Consider the following 22950-nt stretch of genomic DNA (forward strand, 5'->3'; position numbering starts at 1 on the left):
CTGGAGTGGCCACCAAGGCACCCTGGGAAGGCTGGAGGCCCCCTATTTTGATATAAGTGTCTACACAGCACTTATTTCAAAATAGCTATTTCAAATTAATTTCGAAATATCAGTTTGGCTGTGTAGACGCTAGTAAAGTTATTTTGAAATAATGGCTTTTATTTCATAATAACTTTGCAGTGTAGACATACCCTAGCAGAGTTGACAGGATACTTAGCAGCAGTTGATTTAGTGGGATGTTTATTAGACTCACTAAATCAACCACTGGTGGATCCACAGGTGAAGCATTGATGCACCCCATAATGGAGACAAGCCCCTAATTGAAGGAGGTTTCCTAAGAGATATGACATTTCAGTTAGAGAGTTTGATCACTGTGCTGCTTGTGTCCTAAACCCATAGACTGTACCATATTGATACGTATCACACTGTATCTGCTGATCTATCCATTCACAAGTATTTTGTAAAATAAACTGGGCTGTTATTTTGCTGTGTCATGCCACAGACCTTAAAGGTTGTCACAGTCTTTGCGTTTCTTCTTTTTATTAGCTCCCAGGAGGGTCAAATGAACAAAGATTATGAGCACAAAGAAACCTGGAGGGAGAAATGGAAAACAAAATGAGTTTAAAGCTAATGACATGTTTGTCAGGGTTCATGTTTTAGTATTGGAACAAGTAGCAAACCAAAGCTAGTTGTTTTTCCTTTTTTGTTTTGTTTTTTGATATTTTGTAAATGATGTTGGAAGTGAAAAAATAAATTTGAATATTACGGCACGTAAGAATATCAAAACAGAACTTGTGAATCAGAGAATACTTACACTGAAATGCTACCTCAGCTCTTAAAGAGCAGACATATGTATTTTAGAAATGAAATGTCTGTCTGTCTATCCATCTGTCTGTTTGTTCAAGAACTCCTCCTAAACGGTAACAGTGACGGCAGGGGTCGGCACCCTATGGCTCGCAAGCCATATATGGCTCTGTGACAGGGCGTTTGCCCTGCACTGGCCCTTTAAGGGCAAACCCCAGCCCGGAGCAGGGCCTGGGAGTTTAGCCCCAGCTGAGGCTGCATTAGTTGATTAGGGCCCAGCTGGGAGCTATATAAGAGGATGGGCTGCTGTTCCTTGGGAGGGCAGTGAAAGTCTGGCTGCTGGGGGAGTAGGAGGCTCCCTGGAGCTAGGGCAGGGCTAGGGGAGCTCTGGCCAAGCAAACCCCCAGACTGCAGGGCCTGAAGCACGGCCTGCTGAAGAAACAACATCCCCTGGAAGGGGGGCTCAGAGACTGACATGGGCACTGCTGGAGGGCAGTGTCCTGAAGAGAACACCGTGGGCTGGAGGAAAGAGGAGAGACACCACCCGAGGGAAGGCACCCTGCCAGCAGAAGGAGCTAATTCCTAGGACAGACTGCAGGGGGTGCTGTGGTGGTGAGTGAACCCCCTCACACTCACTTAGGAGCTAAATATGGCTTGCAGCTCGAACTCAGTCCTCTCTCACTCCCCCCCTTCAATGGGGAGCCTGTGCTGGTGATTTAGCATTGTCCCTCCACAAGATTGGAGCCAGCACCAGCTTCCTGCAGGGAGGGGAGGGAGGAAGCTCTGAGGCTCCATGTCGGATCTGGCTTGTGCAGACGCATTTGCGTGCTGCTCCTCCCATTCCCACAGCAACGTGCATGCTTCCTTATCCACCCTGCCTCCCCCCACCGTGCTCTGGGGAGGTGGGAGACAGGAGCTGTGTGGCCTCCTCATGCCCAGTGAACCCCAGAGAGAGTGCATCCAGCTGCGCCAGATGTGGGGGTGATGCACATTGAGCGTGCATGGGCTGGATGGGGGGGAGGGCAACTAAAATGGCGGCAGAGGAAGATCTGGACTTTGGGGGCGAGGAGCGGCTGGATTTCCCAAAGGAGTGGCACGTGCACTTCTTCCAGTGCTGCCTGGAGATCCTGCCTGAGAGATATTCGTCCTTGGAGACCAGTAGGTACCAGCCGAGCTGCTCCTGCCCCCTGGCCAGACACCCACCAACACCTTGCTCCTACTGTCCTCCTCCCTAGCCAGACACCTGCTCCCAGCCTGCTCCTGCAACCCACCTCCCACCCAGAGTCTACAACCCATCCCTATCCCACTCACTGGCACACTGGACCCTTCATTTTTGGCCCCACCCCAGAGCCTAAGGGGGCCCACAAAATCCACTAACGTTGGAACCCCATAAGGCTTAATCTGACCTGAGGCCTTGAACCTCAGTCCCTCCTGCCCTTCCCTTCCTCCCCTTTCCCGCCATGGAGCTGGAGCACCCGAGGAGGGAGGTGTCTCAGTGGGGGCCACATCAGTGAGAGTTGGAGGTTTCTGGAAGGTTTGTTTCGTTGCGTCTCACTTGTGTGGTCCATGACTGATTTTTCTGTGGGCCAGTGGCCCCTAACACAAAAACGGTTCCCTGCTCCTGCTATCAATAAAGATACTGTTGAAACTTTGTGTTGGACATCATATTTCACTTGATTTAAAAATGAAGCCTGGCCAACAAACCCCCAACTGGGCCCCGGCCCTCTCTGGCCACAGTGTCATAACATTCCTGCATCCCCCACACACATACCAACCCTGAGCCCATCATATACCCCAACTCCCTGCCTTGACTCCCTCATATCCCTACATTCCCAAACTCCTGCACCCCCACATTCCCAGTCCCCTGTCATAACACTCCTGGCACCCACATCCAATCCCCTGCCGTGAACCTATCAATCACCTGAACCCCCTGCACTGAGCCCCTCATAATACCCCACATTCCCAAACTCCTGCACCCCAACATTCCCATACTCCTGCACACCTAGATCCTTAGTCCCCTGCCATAACACTCCTGCACCCCCACACACTCAAATCCCCTGCACTGAGCCCATCTTACACCCACATCCCCACCCCCCTCCCATTGACAGAAGACAGCCTGAAGGCCTGCATGAAGCTGGTTTTGACCAGTTACAATGTAAACTTCAAAGAAATGTGTGAAAAGATGCAGCAGCAGAAGTCCCATTAAATAAAAGTCTGTGAGCACGATGTTTCATTTATGCTATTACTAACCATTATGTCAATTATCAGTAATATTCAGTTGTATATGGTCAGTCATGCAAATGGGCATTCGTATACGGCTCTTGGTTGACCACTTGTTCTCAACTTTGATGGAGTTTGGCTCTTTGGTTTGAAAAGAGGTTGCTGACCCCTTGGCTAGGACCACCAAATTTGGTAGGCAGCTTCCTCTTACCCTATCTTAAAGCAAGGTCAGGGTTTGGTTGTGCTGGGAACATGGAAAGTGAGGGGAATGGGGCTTCCCACCCTCACCATGGAAAGGGAGGGGCAGAGAGAGGAGGGATGGGATTCTCATGCTCACCACTGGGTGCAGTGAGTGGGGACAGGATATTGCAGAGCAAACACTGGGGAAAGTTGCACCAGCATGAGACTGACTGGCTGGGGGACGGGGTTCTGCATGTTGCTGGCCAGGCCACCTTCTACAGGTAAGGTTCTCCTCCCTCCCCCGCAGCTACAGCGCCTGGGTATTACTCCCCATACCCGGCTACAGAATCTGGGGATTTTCCCTCCCACCCCCTGCCCAAGGGGACCTGCACATTCCCCCTCCTCCGCCACTCCCCACGGCTGCATGGACATTCTCCACCCTGCAGTGTGGGGCTTCTATGGGGCCGAACGATTTCTCTCTCCTCCCACTTCACCCACAGCATGGGGATTCCCTTTGCCCTGTGCCTCCTCATGGGGCCTGGGGATTCCCTCCCTCTCTCCCCCCTCCCACCACATAAGGTCCAGGCCCTTCCCCCTCCCCTGCGTGGCTCCTCACAGGCCTAGGGATGCCCTCTTTCCTCCTCCTCCCCTCTGAGCCACTCCGCTCAGGCCCTGAACACTCTCCCTCCTCTGCCCCTCCACATGGGTTCGTGGGGATCCCCCCTGCTGGGAGGGTCCTATGCAATTTCTCCCTCCCCCTGCCACTTCTCTCAGAGGGAGGATTCCCTCCTCTGCCCCCCGCCCCACCTCTCAGTGCCTAGGGATGCCCTCCTTTGCCTCCTCCTCCTTTTAGTTCCCAACAAAACCCAACCAACTATTTCCTGAGTTGCACACCCAAGCAATGTGTTCTCTGATGCAAAATTAAATTTTTTTATTTCTGTGGGCAATTCCATACCTATGGTTCCCAAGGTACCAACGATAATGCTCACTGCAGAAATCACTGTAGGCCTCCCTTCCATCCTTCCAACCTCTTGCATGCATCCTCCTTCCATGGTACACAAGCAAATAGTTACTGGATTCAAGAAAGGAAAGACAAAGAATTCAGGATTAACTTTTCCATGAGGGAGAGGAGAGATGAATAAACTCAAAGAGCATTCTTGTCAGAACTCAAACTGGAGGGAAGAAGGATGAGCTCCACATGGACAGAGTTTGTGCTTGCCTGGAGCAATCAAATCCCAACTGGGTAAATTCTCTAACATGCCTCCCTCCCTCTTTTCCAGTCTGTACTAAGAGTAGTTGGATATGGCACCCCTGCCTATTTGTAACAAAATAACCCTCCCCTCTTGACAATCCAAGCATAAGAATTGGAAAAAATGATCTAAAGCTACGAAAGAAAAAGATAAGCAGTCACTAGCAAAGACCTGGTATTCATATGAGTGAAACTCAAACAAATGGGAACTCAGGTCAGTTTCAGACTAGTATTCAAGGGATAATTGCCCAGATTAGTTCACCCATCTCCTTCACAGCCATATTTTTTGATGAGCACCTAGCACGTCACATGCGTAAACAACCCTGAACCTTTGCCTAACTATTTGGCAAAAATACGAACCATCTTCCTTGTATTTTTAGCCCCAACTAGCAGTGTGACAGAGAGAGAAATTGCAAAGAAATGATTAGCAAAATTATTTTTAAAATAGTAACATATTGAGTAATAACAACTTTCCAATCCTTCTTAGCATAGTTAGTTGTATAACTTTTTAAAAGCAAGAGCTTGGCTTGTGCTCATCTCTGCATTTACCAACAAAGCCTCGATTCTGAGACATAAGTCTTAACTCTTTAATGAGAAAAATAATTTGATTCTATTAATGCTAATGAACAACTTACAACTGAGAGGGTATGTCTACACTGCCACCCTAGTTGGAACTAGGGTGGCTAATGTAGGCATTCGAAGTTGCAAATGAAGCCCGGGATTTAAATATCCTGGTGGAACAAGGTGTACCGGTAGCTCGAATTAGAGAGCCTAATTCGAACTACCTACTCCGTGCCGCGTGTAGCCGCGGGCACGGAGTCCGCACTAACGGGGATTTAAAAATGGCGGCGCCCGGCAAGATGCAAATGAAGCCCGGGCTTCATTTGCAACTTCGAATGCCCACATTAGCCACCCAAGTTCGAACTAGGGTGGCAGTGTAAACATACCCATAATGTATAAGGTGAATTTTGCTCTTTTTCCTGTTCATGGATTGTCTGCAAACAGACCTGTGAATTTATACACTTGAGATTCAAATTGTTTGACAAAAGCTTTGTGTGACCAAATCTCAGTGTAATTCTTAGGTATCCATTCTGCAAAGATTTATGCATGTGCTTAACTTCCACGTGAATCGTCCTTTTGAGGTCAGTGAGACTAATAATGTATTTGAAGTTGAGAATTTGTTTATGTAAATTTACAGATGCACTATTCAGGTTCATTACTGACCAGGCCTTGAGACCATTGGGGTCAATGAGAAATCTTTCAATAAGACTTGGATCATGGTACAGTCAATAAAATTAAAACGTGGCCAATCCAAAACGGATAAAAGGGAAGACTTTTTCACCCAATACATAGTATGTAGAAGATCTCATTGCCACAAGAAGTCACTGAGGCCAGGAATTTAGCAATATTCCAAAAGGAACTGGCCATGTAATGGATAATAAGAATATCTAAAGTTATTGCAATTAATGCTTGCAAAAGTTTTTGAGAGGACATTAAACCTCATGTCCTCTCAAAACCACTGTCTTAGGTTAGATTGGTAGGTTAATATGGGGAGGAGGGGAGAAATTTCCCATTTCGGCCTACAGTGGATTCTTACACCTTCTTCTGAAGCATCAGTCATTGGCCTTTATAGCTTCATCTATACAGGGATAGCAAACCCACTGCTGGCTCAAGACAGCTGAATCAAGCTCATGGAGCTTAGGCTCCCGGGATAAAATATCATGGTGTTGATGTTCAAGCTCAGGCTGGAGCCCAACTCTGGGACTGAAGGGCTGTGTCTAGACTGGCCAGTTTTTCCGAAAAATCAGCCGCTTTTCCGGAAAAACTTGCCAGCTGTCTACACTGACCGCTTGAATTTCTGCAAAAGTACTGACTTCCTACTGTAAGAAATCAGTGCTTTTGCTGCTCCCAATCGGGCAAAAGTCCCTTTTGTGCAAAACTTTTGTGCAAAAGGGCCAGTGTAGACAGCTGAGATTTGTTTTCTGCAAAAAAGCCCCGATCGCGAAAATGGCGATTGGGGCTTTTTTGCAGAAAAGCGCATCTAGATTGGCCATGGATGCTTTTCCGCAAAAAGTGCTTTTGCGGAAAAGCGTCCGTGCCAATCTAGACTCTCTGTTCCGAAAATGCTTTTAACGGAAAACTTTTCCGTTAAAAGCATTTCCGGAAAATCATGCCAGTCTAGACGTAGCCCAAGAGTAGAGGGACTGAATGTCTACACAGCATTTTTATCCCTGCATTTGAACTCTGCAATCACAGTATGTAAACTCAGGTCAGTTACTGCCATGCTTTGGATCTTTTATTTCTGCATAAACATGCCCATCAGAGATTATGGAGTAGACAGACCTCAGACTGACCTGGTATGGCAACGCCTTCTTTCATAAGGTCCAGGCCCTTAGTCAAAAGAGCTTAAATAGCTCAGCATTCTGACATGGTCTTGTGAGAGTGAAAGAGTCTTTTACTGTTCGCCTTTCTTCCGTCTTCTCAGTGCTATAGATGTGCTAGGATTTTGCCACTGAATTCTCTTATTTGAAAGTAGGGGTATGTCTACACTACAGCACTAATTCGAACTAACTTAGTTCGAATTAGTTAATTTGAACTAAGCTAATTCGAATTAGTGCATCTAGACTTAAAAACTAGTTCGAATTAGCGTTTTGCTAATTTGAACTAGCATGTCCACACAGAGTGGACCCTGAACTGAGGTTAAGGATGGCCGGAAGCAGTGCCGGCAGGGCATCAGATTAGGACTTAGAGTGTGGAGCTGCTGCCTCAGGCTATCCGAGGGCTGTGCTTAAAGGGACCCGACCCCCACCCCAGACATACAGTTCTCAGGGGTTCCCCGCTTGCAAAGCAGTCCTGGCTTGGAGTGCCGAGTGCCCACACTGGGTACATCACAGCACTCGGCCATCAGACCGGCTGCACTTGCCACAGGCTGCCATCCGGAGGGGGGGTCAATCAAGGGGCTTCAGGAGAGTTTCCACCCCAAGGAGCCCGCAGAACCAGCCCAGTCCTCCGCATCGGGGGCTCGTACCCCATTCCTCCCTCACCTCCTTTCACTTACCCCTCCCTAGCCCCCCTTCCTGATGTTCAAAATAAAGGACCCGTGTGTTCAAAAATAGAAACTCTCTTTATTGAGCAAAATTGGGGGAGACTGGGAAAAGAAGGTAGAGGGTGGGAGAGGGGAGGGCAACTAAAATGATCAGGGGTTTAGAACAGGTCCCATATGAAGAGAGGCTAAAGAGACTGGGACTTCTCAGCTTAGAAAAGAGGAGACTGAGGGGGGATATGATAGAGGTCTATAAAAGCATGAGTGGTGTGGAGAGTGTGCATAAAGAAAAGTTCTTCATTAGTTCCCATAATAGAAGGACTAGAGGACACCAAATGAAATGAATGGGTAGCAGGCTTCAAACTAACAACAGAAAGTTCTTCTTCACAAAGCAAATAGTCAACCTGTGGAACTCCTTGCTGCAGGAGGCTGTGAAGGCTAGAACTAGAACAGAGTTTAAAGAGAAGTGAGATAAAGTCATGGAGGTTGGGTCCATGGAGTGCTATTAGCCAGGGGTAGGAATGGTGTCCCTGGCCTCTGTTTGTGGAAGGCTGGAGATGGATGGCACGAGACAAATGGCTTGGTCACTGTCTTTGGTCCATCCCCTCCAGGGTATCTAGTGTTGGCCGCTGTCAGCAGACAGGCTACTTGGCTAGATGGACCTTTGGTCTGACCCAGAACGGCCATTCTAAGCTCAGGGTCGGGGGTCTCAGTGGACCACCTTGATTTTCATGCCAACCTGCTCCTGGGTGGCCAGGCTGGCAGCTATCCTGCCCTAGACGGCCACTTTCCTGTGCCTAGTGCGGAGGTTGTGGATGAGGTCCACGATGTCTGCACTAGACCAGGTGGGCGCCCGCCTTTTGCGGACCTGGGCATGCTCCCAGGAGCCTCCAGCCTGGTCCCGGGAAGAGGCGGAGGGCTGGGTGGCAGCGGGTGGCCGGCTCGAGCCATGCCAGTTGCAGGGTCTGCTGGCTGGGTGCTGGCAGGCTTGCACCTGGCACGGGCACCGTAGCCAGCCCATGCCCCTTTAAGGGCTCTGGGGCCGGGAGGGGGGCAGAAGAGTTTCCCTGGTGGTGCCCAGAGTGGCCACCAGGGAAAGCTGGGGAGGGCTAGCCTCCCACTAGTTCGAATTAAGTGGCTACACAGCCCTTAATTTGAACTAGTTAATTCGAACTAGGCTTAGTCCTCGTAAAATGAGGTTTATCTAGTTCGAATTAAGCGCACCGCTAGTTCGAATTAAGTTCGAACTAGCGGTTTGCATGTGTAGCGCCTAACGTCTGTTAGTTCGAATTAACTTTGTAGTGTAGACATACCTAAGTGCCTGTCTTAATGAACGGTGTTACTGCTACAGTTTGTTATATGTATTTACTTTCTTCCTGTGGTCTTTAAAAAGGAGCAGTGGAATAGGAGTCTGATTAAACACAACTGGGGTGCAGCAGAACTGTGGTTCTAAATATTGATATTAAATATTTCTATTTATCTTTTCAATGTGTTCACAGTTAAGATGTTCTACGTAATCATTCTTAAAATAGCCACTAAATGATTCTCTTTCAAATACAAGTGCAATACATGCAGTTGAATCTGTGTAGCAATTTTAAATACAAATATCAAAACATTACGGTCTACTGAACCCACGTACATCTAATGCAATGGGCTCTCAAACATGTAAGTGCCTGATGACCTTATAAAATGTAAGTGGGGCTTTTGAAACATCTTATGAACTCAGGCAAAATAAACTAAAGTATATTAACTATTTAGGAATCTCAGTAAATGGGGAGAAGGAGGGGAAATCGTGTAGTTGAATGATCTTGCAATTGGATCTGTTCTATGTGCCCACAACATCCAATGTATAGGACTTAATATAAAACTGAAACTACAAGAATAGCATTTGAAACATAAACTAGTATCCTGTGGTTCCCAGGCTCTGTGCTGAATAGGAACATATCTGAGGTCTTCTTGTATTTTAGTTATACTATAAGTTGTTGGGGTTTATTGTTTGTTTCTATGTTTTGCAGCCATGCCCAGGCTGAAGAAAAAAGAACACACTCCGTTGTAGTGCAGAGTGCCTGTCAAAAGCAGAAACATCTAACTAAAATATGGTTCTGCCAACGAAGGCCCTGATTCTGGAGTAACCCCTGTGCAGAACCCCATTGACGTTAATGATGGTAACGGATACTCATTGCAGAATCAGACCCCATTAAGTCACTGAATGTTTTGTAATTATTTTGGTGTCATTTGTTCATTGCTCACCCACACCTGTCTTCACCCTCTAGGCTTGTCCCAACACTCAGTTACCTGCACCTTCATGAAACAGTGGTGAGCCAAAGGAGCACCCTGAGTACCAGCAGGGCTGTGAACAAATCAAGCATCTCACTTTGGCTCAGAGAGGCTGTATTCAGCACTGCCGCACCACGTAACTGTGTGAATCAGCCCTGGCTTTACTCCAGGCCAGATGCATAGCCAAGGATGTGCTTATCATACTAAGGCTCATCAACACCTGGTACAGCAACCTGAGACATCTGGCCAATACAGAGAGAGGAAACATGCTCCTGAATACACCCCTGATGTGGGTAAACCCCATCCTGCTAGTCCTCAGAATTTCAAACCACAATTGTAACCCTGGACTGCTCATGTGCATGCTGATAATCAATATGCTTTCCTAAACTGCATCATTCCTTAGCAATATTTTATCCACAGTGGCAACTTCTAAGTGCTTGGCACGTTCAAGGATGGTATTTGCACAGAGGACAAGGACAGACAGGGTAGGGGAAGAGAACAGCAGCAGTCAGATAATAAACCAGTCAACTCAATATGCATTGGGACAGTAGGATCTTTAACAGGCACTCAAGTGAGGACATTGGATTTGGTAGAGATTCTCACTCAGTATCCAAGATGCAAGGCTGTGCAGAGTCAATCCACTAGTTATGTGTTTTCTGTGCTTGTACAATTAAGTCCTGCAGAAAGATCTCCCTTTCTGAGCCTCCTGATTTAAAAGCATGCTCAAGGCTAAGCTAGAAGGCATTATTCTATCCACCTGTGCCCTAACCCATCCTGCTGTCTCTGGATTTGAATCCTTTATTATCTGTTTAGCTGAATGATTGTCATTAACAGGGGTGGCCATCATGGCACTCAGTCATACCTGTCAGACTGACACTCCAGATGAATGAGCAGCACTGACCATCTGATCATAGTTACTTTCTGAGGTCAAAGGAAAGGAGATGGTTCAACTCTGTTTCTTATGTTCAGGGTGATTGGGCTCAAACAAGGGGGACACTGCCAAAATCTCCTACACAGGCCACATGGAGTCATTGCCCATGGAGTGGCCTTCTGTTCTCCAGCACCAGAGTAAAGTGGCCCTCTGTCTAGCTAGCCCCTTGATTAAGAACTGATTCTAAGCCTGATTCAGGTGCAGCTTTGTCTCTAGCTCCACCTCTCATCAGCCCAATATAAAAGCAAATAGGCAGCTTCCTTCTCTCTCCTGGCTATCCTTCTTAGCTAGAGTGCAGCAGTAACAGTCTCCTCCATAGGTGAGTACAAGCCTGGGGGAACTCTCAAGCCCTGTTACTAGGTGGGTTTTCAGATCACAACAGTAGCAGAACATCAACTCACAGCAACAGAAATGTCCCTGGTCTGCTCTTAATTCTAAGTAAAAGTGCAATAGTAGCTCTTCTAATAGCAAACATGGCTGTCTAATCCTAGTTTTGTAAAGACAAAGCTCCCTAAAGTACAAAATATACGTTACAAGACCCTTTCTCAAATCAAACAGCTCATATAAGCTGCTCAGAGCTACTCTGGCACAGACCCAGAAGATGACCCCTTGTGATACTCCTCTTCAGAGCTGCTCTTTCATTTTTTAATGTTGTAATTTTCTCTAGACCACTTAGAGCCATGAAAAACAGGTTTGCAAGCCTTGTATGCTAGCCATCTGCTGTGATATGGTGTGTGCCACCTTCTGAACCTGGAGTAGATTATTTGCTGCATTCAGTCATGTGTGTTCTGCTCATTATCTCCTAAATAAATTCCCCTACGTTTGTCAGATAAGATTCACTGTTTATGTAGACTCATTTTTAACAGCTCATGTTTCTTCCTTATATTGTGATCTCATCTCTTATTCATGTGCCTATGATCTCTCCTGCCACCGAAGTCAGACTTATTGGTCTTGCCATCTCTGACTCCTTAGACCCTCATTCTTCTTCCAATCTCCATACTTCTCCTCTGTGTCTCAATATCTGCCATTATTAGAAATCTTGATTGTGTATGGCTCAGCAGTCATCTCTGAAAGTTTGTATGTGGTGCTTTTCCATTTTATTGCCATATCTTTATCAGGGTCTATAGTAGGAAAACTACTGTATTTACTTGGGAGAGGAGTGGTATGTGAGCTGTTTGTAGTTAAAAATATATTCTGCAGTGTTAATACAGTCCTTGAACAGAGCACCTTAATTATGTAACTGTCTGGGGCTCTAAAATCCAATGTTTATCCTTGAGGAAAGCTTTTTTTTTTTTTTTTTACAGGACAGGACTAATACAAGGGGTTCCATCACAGATTAATTTAGTCTATGTTCTTGGTAATAAGGCTCAAACAAAGTAGAGAATAAAATAACTTCTTGCATATCATCTGTTGTCATTACAAATGTTTTCACAAATGCAAAGGCAAAACTGAAACGCAGATTTTTGGTCTTGCTACAAGGCAAAAAATATCATTCATGCATTCGTGTACGTGCTGTCTGAGAAATAAAACTGCTCTTTCCAAAATGTATTCTGGCTCTCAGAACAGTTTCAAGGAAGGCAGCAAAAATAGCATCAGTGGGGGAATGCACGGAGCAACCTCCGCATTAGATCACTAAAAGCTCAATGCTACAGGGATAAGCTGTTAGGGGATAAGAGGAAAGTTCCTCTCATGGATTGGTAACTAGTTAGACAGGAAACAAAAGGTAGGAATAAATGGCTTGTTTTCAGAACGGAGAGTAGTATTCCGCAAGGGTCCGTACTGGAACTGATCCTATTCAACATATTCACACATGATCTGGAAAAAGGGGTAAACAGTGAGGTGGCAAAATGTGCAGATGTTACAAAATTGCTCAAGATAGTTACATTCACAGTAGACAGTGAAGAGCTTCAAAAATCTCACAAAACAAGGTGACTAGGTGACAATGGCAGATGAAATTCAATGTTGATAAATGCAAAGTAATGCAGATTGGAAACATAATACCAATTACACATTATACCAATTACACATCTAAAATAATGTCAATTGACATTGCTCAAGTCACATAGTTTAATTTGACTTTAACCCTCCTGGGCAAACACACCCTATCAGAAGACAGGCTACTGGGCTAGATGGACCTTTGGTCTGACCCATTATAGCCATTCTTACATTCTTTGGAAAAATCATTTTTATTTTTGCTGAAGCATGTTTCTAACCTGGACATCTTGAATAACAAACACGAAATATCTTTCTTGTGCTTAATAATTTGCACTGGCCGGAAAACTATGAAAGAGCCTACAAATGCTGCTCATATTGAATAGCTTGCTGTTAATATCTCACCTCTTATTTCAAACTTGTGACGCTTACGGCCAGAATGGACTATTCTGATCATCTTGTCTAAACCCCTTGTCATGAGTCTCCTTTATAGGCCAAATCATGTATTTACTTCTCTCAAGGAGGTATGGGGGAGGGTGGCTGACTGGAGATGCTCTAACGACTTTTGCCCGTGCAAAGCAGGCACATTTACCTTTCCACAGTGAATACGCTATATTGTGCTTATACCTGCAACTGAAAGGAACAGCATGAATTTTTCTCGACCCCAGCACCTGCTGTGACACACAATATGTCTGTGCTCCTAGGTGTAGTTACCTGCCCCACACAGCGTGAATATTAGGTCCATGTTGTCTGACTCCTGCACAGATTTGCTAAACTGGAGAGTCTTCCTGTGCCCTCTCCCCTTCTAAGGGCATTGGGAAAGTGGAGCAGAAATTATTTAGCTCTTTATTTGGAAGTGACCAAAAGTGGTACAAAGAGTGCCCTTGACTTTTTCTGTCGATCTTTCTGTGTCTTCTCTCTGCCAGTCTGTCTCAGTGATCATTCTTCCTTTCCAAGGGTTGCTATGGGGGCACAATATCTCTAGCTGATACAGGGAGCAATCAGCCACCACGAGATATTCTGCTGCTGCTGTTGACTGTTAGCAGGAGGCATGCCACCTTTAAAGCCAGCACATTGGTGCACCCTTGTCATATCAGGGACTTTCCTGAGGTTGTACTTGATCCTGCGTCTCCCCCTATGCCAGATTTCTCTGCTATTACCAACTCTTTGTGCTGCCCAGGGCAAAGCTATTTTTATAAGCAGATGTCTTTACTGAATATTTTAAAAATAAAGCTCCAGCGTGGTGCATAGGGTACTGCATTGAGGTATATAATGAGAACTGCTTGAATAATAAAATACTAGTGTGATTATAAAAATCATCCTCCAAATTAAAACCCAGAAAACAAACTGAGTGCTATGTGAGATGACATTCTATTGTAGGTGCTATGTTACAGGTGCCACATGGAAAAAGGGGGAAAGAGAGAGGCTGGTAGAGAGAATTTACAGAGGAAGGTCTTTGTAATTCTTAATTTATTAACAAGGAGAGAAGAGTAGATCATTGGACTGTGTTACAAGAACCCTCTCAGCATGAAATTCTTTCTTATTACCTGGTAGCTGGATGTGTTGTGCTTTAGATGGAGTTCCACTGTCTTTCAGGATAATGGTAACGAGGTACACTTTGGGTTCCAGCCAGCTGATTCCCATGGTGAGATAAGCATGTGTGTCTGTGGAATAACAGAGAACAAGCAAAATGAAATGGAAAGGCAAATATAAAAGCTGGGAGTGAGGAGGGTTTGAGGTTGGAGGATTTATTTTAGAGAAAGAATGCAAGTAATAAACTAGCTGCGACTTGCATTCACTCCCTCTCTTCTGAACCTTACACTGAGAATATTCAGTAAACTTTCCAGTGGCTGCATCATCAAATTCTGGTGTGACTGTAATTAGAGCACTGTACAGATACAAAATGTGGATCGGCAGCTGTATCTGCAAAAACATCCGCAGATGTGGATACCTGTGGCTATAAAGCGGATATCTACAAATTTGCAGGGCTTTAATTGTAATCACAAGGCATCAACACCACTGGTGCTGTTCCTGATTGAGGGCCTATTCCCACAAGGTGCTGTATGTTCTAAAGCAGTGATGGGAAACCTCCACTCATGAGTGGACCACATGGGTGGCCTTCCTTCATCTCAGTGGGCTGCAAGATTCTAGCTAGGGATGTTAAATATCGGTTAATTTAATAGTCAAGTAACCTCGTGAATTTTTATTGGTTAATCGACTAGTCTATAGTCCCCATGGGGTGGGGCCGGCAGCCACTGCATCAGATGCAGCAGTGCAGGGTGCCAGGCAGGAGCTGGTCCACGAGTGGAGCCAGTTTAAAAACTAGCTCCCCATCTGAATGAGCTGCCTTTTGTCCTGTGTTGCTGCCTCTGATAAAGAAGCAGCAGCGTGGGGTGGCAGCAGCCCTTGTCTAAGGGGGAGTCTAAGCTCCTGGACCCAGCATGAGCCAGAACTGAGCCAGGTGGCCTGCTTACCTGGCTCCTAATGCACTTTAAATGCAGAGCCACAGCAGGGGTAGGTTCTGGACCCAGTGGGAGCCAGAACTGAGCCGGGCTGCTGGCCAGCCTGCAAAAAATGTACCGGAAGCATGGGGGGAGGGAAAAAGTTTTTGCTTATCAGTTAATTGACTACACTATTACATCCCTATTTCTAACACATGCAGCATGGAACTCTCAGAAGACTATGGTGGCATAGCATTCTCACGATCCTGGGCTGCTGGTGAAGCCCCCAATTTACCTTAGGAAGCTGTGGAGCTAAGTTATGGCCACCGTACTGTCTGTAGCACTGCCTGGAATCTCTGCAGTACTGTCTTCTGCCTTGCCTCTACAGCTTGCAAAGGGGTGGTTGGGAGACAGCCTTATAGCTGTCTTTCACAGACCCAGTACTGAGAGAAGCTTCCTGCAGAAGCAGTCAGGATTTATAGCAGTATTTCTTAAACTGTGTTCCGGGGCACACCGGTGTGCCGTGGAGAACAACAGAGTTCAAAATGGCTGCACTTAAGGGGGCAGGCAACCTTTATTTTTGCTCAATAACTTTTGCTCCACAAAAAATCCTTGGTTTTCCTCATAAAAAAATTGTTTGGTGTTCCTCGGTCTTAAAAAGTTTAAGAAACGCTGATTTATAGGCTCCCTTTTTGCTGCTCCAGTAATTATACCTGGCATAAAGAGGTCAGAGCAGGGGTGGGGAATTGGCCCATTATTTTTATCAGAAATGTGTGTTTTGTCTAGGGATGCTAGCGAATAGTCAACTACCCAATAAGCATATGCTTAATCAGATAGTCGAGTGAAGTATTGATTTCTTGCTTCCCTCACCCCGCTGCCTCTCAGAGACAGCAAAAGGGGTAACAGGAGCCAGTGCTGGGGGAAACCTTAAAAGCTGGTCCCCTCCAGCACCATCTCCACGGTGCCACCTGCCCTCTCCCCTTCCCGCCCCCCGCTGCCTGTATCAGAGGTGGAGCGGGGGCGAGGGGAGAATATGAGAGGCTGCTGCGAAGCTGCCCCTGCCCACGACAGGCCCAAGCCTCACTATAGGCAGAGGCTGCTCTGGCAGCAGCCCCTGTCTGTGGCCAGACCTCTCTGCCATGAACAGGGGCTGGTGCCAGAGCCCCTGTTCTATATTTAAAATGCAGATCCACAGCATGGGTGGTTCCCAGAGCTGGAATGAGCCGGGACTGCTCATTCCCAGCTCAAGTCAGCTCCTGAAGCTACCCCCACTGTAGTTTTGCAGAGCGACTCTTATCAACTAATCGTGTACTCAATACAAATTGTATCGATTACATGATTAGTCAGATAACTGCAATTTAACATCCTTAATTTGTCACAACATAGCAACTTTAGCTTTGACCCAAAATAAACTCCATTCCATCAGTAACCTCAAAATAGACAAAGGATAGAGAAGACACACATACTCTGATCTCAACCATCAGGATATATACATATTGATACCATAACAATATAAACTTTCCTACCAAACTATATTTACAACTTTATTCTCAAGAAGCAGCAATAATAAAGACTTCCTAAAAAATCTTATTGTCCCCTAATAAATATATTAACTAATATTTCTCATTAATAATAGCCCTTAAAAGAAAATACTCAGAAACTAAAATCAGAGTAACACTAATATTATATTAAGATCCCTACTGATCCATCGATTGCTCTACTTAGAGTTTTACCTGTGCATCTTCCATGTAAACACCTCATAAATCTATTTGGTGGAGGCAAGAGCTTCTTTTCACTTTAGAAAACTAACCAGAGGTTAAATTAGTTCAGAGGCTGATGTCAAAATTTTTCCCTGTTGCTATAATTCCTTTCTCTGTAAACTTCACCCCTAATAACAACTTAAGCCACTTTAGCTTTGACCCAAAATAAACTCCATCTGTCTTTCAAAGACTGATGGTTTCTTAAACACTTTACTATTCCTGCCTTTGAAAACTGTCACTTGTGTGAACCAAAGTTTAAAATGTTTGAAATTTTCTGTGTAATGTTATCAAATGGAATAGTCAGATGGGCACAGGAGCCAATTTCCACAAGTTTCAACAAGAAGCCATTTTAAAGCCTTTTGATCTGTAAGTGCTTACTCAGTTTAATCAACATTTTCAGAAAATCTTCTAGTTGCCATTGAAAGTTACATGAAGAGTTGGAAATCATGAGACTGTTATTCTTCTTGAAAAGTTACAAGGAGTTCAAAATCACTCTTATAATGGAACTATATTTACAGTCTTAACTAAGGAAAAACCTTACTGATTCTCCCTAATAAAACAATCTTTATGTAATACTCTGGAATGCTGGACCTGCCCCACTCCAAAAATATAGCCTTCCACCACTTGAGCAGAAGGGAGAATTGTGTTCACAATCAGCTATGGAAAAATCCTATTGCTTTCTGTAAGATGAAACCAGTCAACAGAAGGTAGAATAGAATGTTCACACTACTAATCCTGCTCCTATTTGAAGCCAATGACAAAAATTCTGATTGGCATTATTAAAGGCAGCAATTGGGTCAGTAATTCCAATTGAAATCAAAGGGTGCAGGATTGGACTCCTAAACCATCCATAATAAACAATATTTGATCACTTGGGTTCATTAAAACGCCTCTCCTTCAAATACACTGAGTTTTCAAGGGGGGTTAACCATATGAAATATTTGAAGGAATAGTAAAAAGCTGTTAGTGTAAGACATTTTTTAAAATCAGAGTAATGTTTTAGCGATCTATAATGCAAAATCCATTTTCCATATGGCCTTCCCACAACAATTCTCCTTGTCTTTGTGTTCAACATGGGAATTCTCAGCCCAAATTAATTTCATAAGACACAGACAGAGGGGGACTAAAACAAGGATTTCTATCTCTTCTCTGTTATGAAGCCTATATTTATCATTCACGCACCATTGATCAGGTTGATCCTCCAGTTTCTCCGAAGCATGGGGCTATTGGCAAGAGAAAAAAATAGTGGGGCACTGTTTCCTGCCCCATCAGGGTCAAAGGCACTCATCATAATGGATTGCATTTCCCTCCGAGGTGTGCAGAGATAGGATTTTGAGTAGTCTCCTATTAGGAATGGGGAGTTGTCATTGACATCTAAAACATGGATTGCTATCTCAGCCGTGACCATCATTGAGGGGCTACCTGCAAGAAAACCACAAAGTGAAGCAGATAAAATTTCAGTGAAAGTATGTCTAAGCTGGAATTACTGCTATTTACAATGTTTTCTTGCTCTTCTGGAAATCTGGAACCAGATCTTCAAAAGTATTCAGTATCCAACTAGCACCTCTCATCCTGAGCTGTTTAGAAAATCTGGCTCTGATTCTCTGTGGAGCTCTTTGGAAAGCTTTGGCCATAACATTTTTACTTCAGAAAGTGGAAAAGTTTGTGTAGTTTTGTGAAATTAGTAATATGAAGAAATGAAGTTCAGAGAAATCCTTAACAGAATACAGTTCTGAATCAGATCCTATAGTATCGTCATAGTCTAACATTTTAGATAATATAACAACTAGTATCTTAGAAGCTTCCTTACATTTTCACTTCCATCCTGATCATACATCCTTAATCATTTGGTGCGGAGAACTTTCAAGTAACTTTTAAGGAGGAATATGAAAATACATTTCTTTATCTAGCTTTGTCAGAAATACTAACCCTTACTCGCCATAGAAAGTCAGTGTAGAGTGTCCAGTGCCAAATTTTCTGGTGTTCTTAAACCATTTTTGCCTATTAATTGATTGCTAACATTCAAGTGAAATGTACTCAATTGCAGCATCTGGTCTGCATGACCAGATTCTCATTTGTGCATACACATGTGCATACACATATTCATGAACAAACTTATGCATGCACACAAGTTTTCTGAAAACATGGCCTTAGCTGTCATCTTAGTACATTGTTAAAATTGAAACCAATAACGTTTTATTTTTTTAAACTCAGTAATTGGATTTGAATGCAACCTACCATGCAATGTATGTAGGAAAAAAGGGCTAATAATGCCTCTTGATGTTGCCTTGATAAAGCAACATTCAGAGGAATATCTATAATTTTAAAGTTCTTCATAAAAGGAATGTTCCTAGACCAAAGGGTGACAAAGATGCTCAAAGGATGAGAAGATAAGTCTCAACCCATGCAATGACTCTCTTAGGTGAGCCAACTGATATTTAGAAGTTGCAATAAAACAGCATGTATTGGCAAATATTTCCCAGGTACCATACATATCATAAGTAGTATAGTCATAAAATCCCCATCAGCTAAGGGGCAAGAATATACGCCAAGGCTATCCATGCGCTCTGTACCAACCAAATGAGCAAAAGGCAGAATGACTCTTATTTTATGGCAGGTCTTGTGAGCCTCTCAGTTTGGGTCACTAGCACCTTTATCAATATACATTTGATTATGTGGTGGTAGGAAAAAAAGATCCCTTCCTAAGTAGTAGTAGCCAGTTATCTGTGATAGAACTATGGATGTGATTCCACTGTTGCCATCAATACTCAGATCACTGTGTGTACGAACTTAAACAACAACAAATGGTCTGGTAGCACTTTATAGACTAACAAAACATGTAGATGGTATCATTCATGAGCTTTTGTGGGCACAGCCCACTTCTTCAAATGACCGGAGTTTACTGTGTATGGTTACTGTGAATGGACCCTCCCTGCCTCCATAACCAGGGAGCACTAAGCTAAGACATCAGGATGCAATGCTGTGATGTGCCAAGTTCCTTCTACAAAGTTCTGAGCTGTCTTAACTCCTGCTGGCTGCAGTGCCTCACAGGATTGGGCTTTTTGAACACTTGTGGCTATTTATATTTTGGAGTGAATCATCCTATTCGTGTCTCACTGCAATTGTCTATAAAGAAATGTGATCCGTCATCTCCTTGACCTTGCCCCTTTCAGTGCATTCGGTGATTTACCATTCAGGAGTGGTATTGGCTTTAGGCAATTTGAATACCAGTCCTTTATCCACTACACGCTGCAGCTGGATGACTACGGCTTCATATGACACAGACGATTTTTATATAATTACAGTACTTGCGTTCACATATGATTCTTTCATTGACAATGACAATAGTAAATTCTCTGTCTGGTGTCAGACAGAGGTGTGAATCAGACAGGCTGAAAGAGAAATGTTCTTGACTGAATTAGTTGGGTTTTTTAGGTAAATTTGTTTGTGACATCATTGAAGTGTGAATCATTGCCGAGAAGCAGCTTTTATAGGAATAAAGGTTTGATATTCATTCTTTAACAGTGTTAGTCTTTAAAAAAAACAACTCATCATTTTCCATCCATATAATCAGACCATGCACCTGTGTCCACTGATTGCAGTGGTGGCTGAGTTAGAAAAATCAAAATCAAGTTATTCTGTTTGTGATGCTGAATGTGAATTGAATATCACTCAGCAAGCCCTCTTAAACACAAATGAAAGAATTTTAAGTTTGGGGATTTCAATAAGGCCATCCATTTACAATTCTTAATGCGGAGGGGGATGGGAAGACAAATTGTTAATCAAGGCTATTCACCACAGAAAGAGAAACTAGCTTTTCTTCTGGTGTTTCAAAATATTTTTAAATAATTTGTTTTCTTGACATTAAGCAATTTCCCTTAAGTTTCCCAGCTCAGTAGCTCTTTATTTTTAAATTGAGAAGATACCCTGAAGAAAAAAAGAGATATGTCAGATTGGTTAGTTTGCTGGTCAAACAAAAGATTAGAGTCTTCTCTCAGTTACATTGATGTAAATCTGATGACTTAGGCTATGTCTACACTACAATAATCTATTGGAAAAAGGTATGCAAAGTGTGCTCCATAATTTCTGCACCTTTTTCCGATAGTTTTTTTGGAAGAGGCTTTCCCAAAATTTGGCCTGTCTACACTGGGCCAAATTTTAGAAAAGCCTCCTCTTTTAGAAGAAACCTTCTTCCTCGTGGGAGGAGGAAGACAGGACTTCCGAAAGAGCGTGTCTGCTCTTCTGCAAAAAAAACCCGAAGAGCAGATGCATTCCTTGGACATGGCAGAGTTTTTCCAGGATACCAAAGGTATCCTGGAAAAACCCCGTAGTGTAGACATAGTCTCAGTGGCGTTACTTCAAATTTACATCATGTAAAGGAGAGCAGAATTTGGCTGTAACAGAGCATACTTACAGTCTGTATATCTCATGACTATACAAATTAGTTATGATACATAGGTCCAGGAAGTGAAACCTATTGTTTTCAGTAATAAATAGACCAGCAATAAATCCATAAAGGAAGATTTTGCTGAAGCTGTGTTCTGCTGCACATTTTATACATGGTCAGGACAAAACTGTCAGTTTTGACCTCATAATGTATACACATGCACTGCTTACAGAAAGTTAGTCCCATGTCCGTAAAGTATGGAGAAATGAAACCTTAAACTAGAAATCTCTCTCACTATGCTATCTGTAAAATTAGTGAAATCATGCCAAGTTTCATAGATTCATGATGCTCCTGTCTTTGTAATCTAGATAGACTCCATGTACAGGCATGGTGCCAAACTGAGAGGTGTCTCTAAGTACAATTTTTCTGACTCCCTCTTCCAAATGCATGTTGCGTCATGTTGACTGAATGTCTTATTAAGACACATACCCCACTTACAAATGTGCCACTCACAAACCCATATGCATCATCTCTGAGTTTGGTCCTCCTGTCTTTTCCCTCTGCCTGAGAAGAGAAGAAACCTGTTTCATCTAAAACCAAAACACATTCTTACCTTCGTCCTGCGCAATGACCTGCACTGTGTAAACATCCTGCACTATTTCTCTGTCCAAAACCTGCATGACTCTAACTTCTCCAGAATGCTCATCAATGGAAAACCAGTTCATTGAATCATTTCTTAAGGAGTAACTGCAAAGTGAAATGTGATAGAGGTGATCTATATTATGTTAATTTAATATTAACTCTGATTAGTTATTTGTAATACCATTGCAAGTTCACAGTGAGCAGAATAAGCTTTATTCCTCATTAGTTTGTCAATTCTACCATGTACATTTATGATACAACCATTAATTTACATAATTCACTTCATCTTTCCTCAGAACAGTAAGGTTGAGATTGTGAGATAAAGTCAAAATCACCAATCTGAAACTGAAGGAAGAAAATCCCAATCTGATAAAATTCTCAGTGTTTTTCAAACTTGGGTTGCAGGATTACCAGGATAAGCTGCTGGCAGGCTGGCAACACTTGGGCTACGTCTACACTGCGCTGGTTTTGAGAAAGTAATATGCAAATAAGGAAAAGCGTGGAATATCGACGAGACTCATTTTCATAATTGAGCGGCCACTTTTTGTGCAAGAGGGGATTTTTGTGCAAGACGGAGCTGTGTAGACAGCTCCTTTTTGTGCAAAAGCTTCTTGTGCAAAAAGCGGCATCTCTTTAATTATGCAAATGGGGCTTGGTGATACTCTACGCTTAGCCTTATTTCATTTGCATATTTCTTGTGCAAAACCAGCGCAGTGTACGCATAGCCTCTTTTACTTATCATCTCCATAGCTATGGAGCCTTGCAGCTCCTCTTGGCTGTAAACGGCAAGGCTCCATGGCTATGGACACGTTAAGTAAACAAAATGGTATGGGCCAGCAGTGGCTTAGCCTCGTGGCTCCATGACCCAAATTTGAAAAATGCTGTGCTAACTCATAGAATCTGCTAAATGAAAAATTAAGATGAAATTGATAAAATATCCATTAATCTGAAATATTTCAGCTCCAGAGCTTCAAAAACAGCTCTTCAACATATAAACAAATAACTCTGTCTCCTTTAAGGAATTCTTAAAGAAGCATTACCTTTAAACTGGGGACAATAAATAGAAATTCTCCTGGAGCCATAT

At 43.7% G+C, this 22950-nt stretch overlaps 1 protein-coding gene across 4 annotated transcripts in view; it reads right to left on the reverse strand.

Moving 5' to 3' along the window:
- Positions 1-430: 430 nt before the first annotated feature.
- Positions 431-22950, reverse strand: part of CDH16 (cadherin 16) — a 76037-nt gene continuing 53517 nt past the window's right edge. For 3 of the 4 annotated variants that reach the window (XM_075940063.1, XM_075940061.1, XM_075940062.1), the window contains 5 exons: positions 21838-21971; positions 18020-18259; positions 14184-14300; positions 4160-4276; positions 431-591 (listed from right to left, as the gene is read on the reverse strand). In XM_075940063.1, coding sequence (XP_075796178.1) covers positions 506-591; positions 4160-4276; positions 14184-14300; positions 18020-18259; positions 21838-21971 — 694 coding nt within the window. In that variant the 3' untranslated portion in view covers positions 431-505. Of the gene's footprint in view, positions 592-4159; positions 4277-12383; positions 12520-14183; positions 14301-18019; positions 18260-21837; positions 21972-22950 lie in introns of those variants that run through there. The other variant, XM_075940064.1, reaches the window with a different exon arrangement.

This window comes from Pelodiscus sinensis, chromosome 12 (genome assembly GCF_049634645.1).
Source record: "Pelodiscus sinensis isolate JC-2024 chromosome 12, ASM4963464v1, whole genome shotgun sequence".
Classification (NCBI taxonomy): Eukaryota; Metazoa; Chordata; order Testudines; family Trionychidae; genus Pelodiscus; species Pelodiscus sinensis.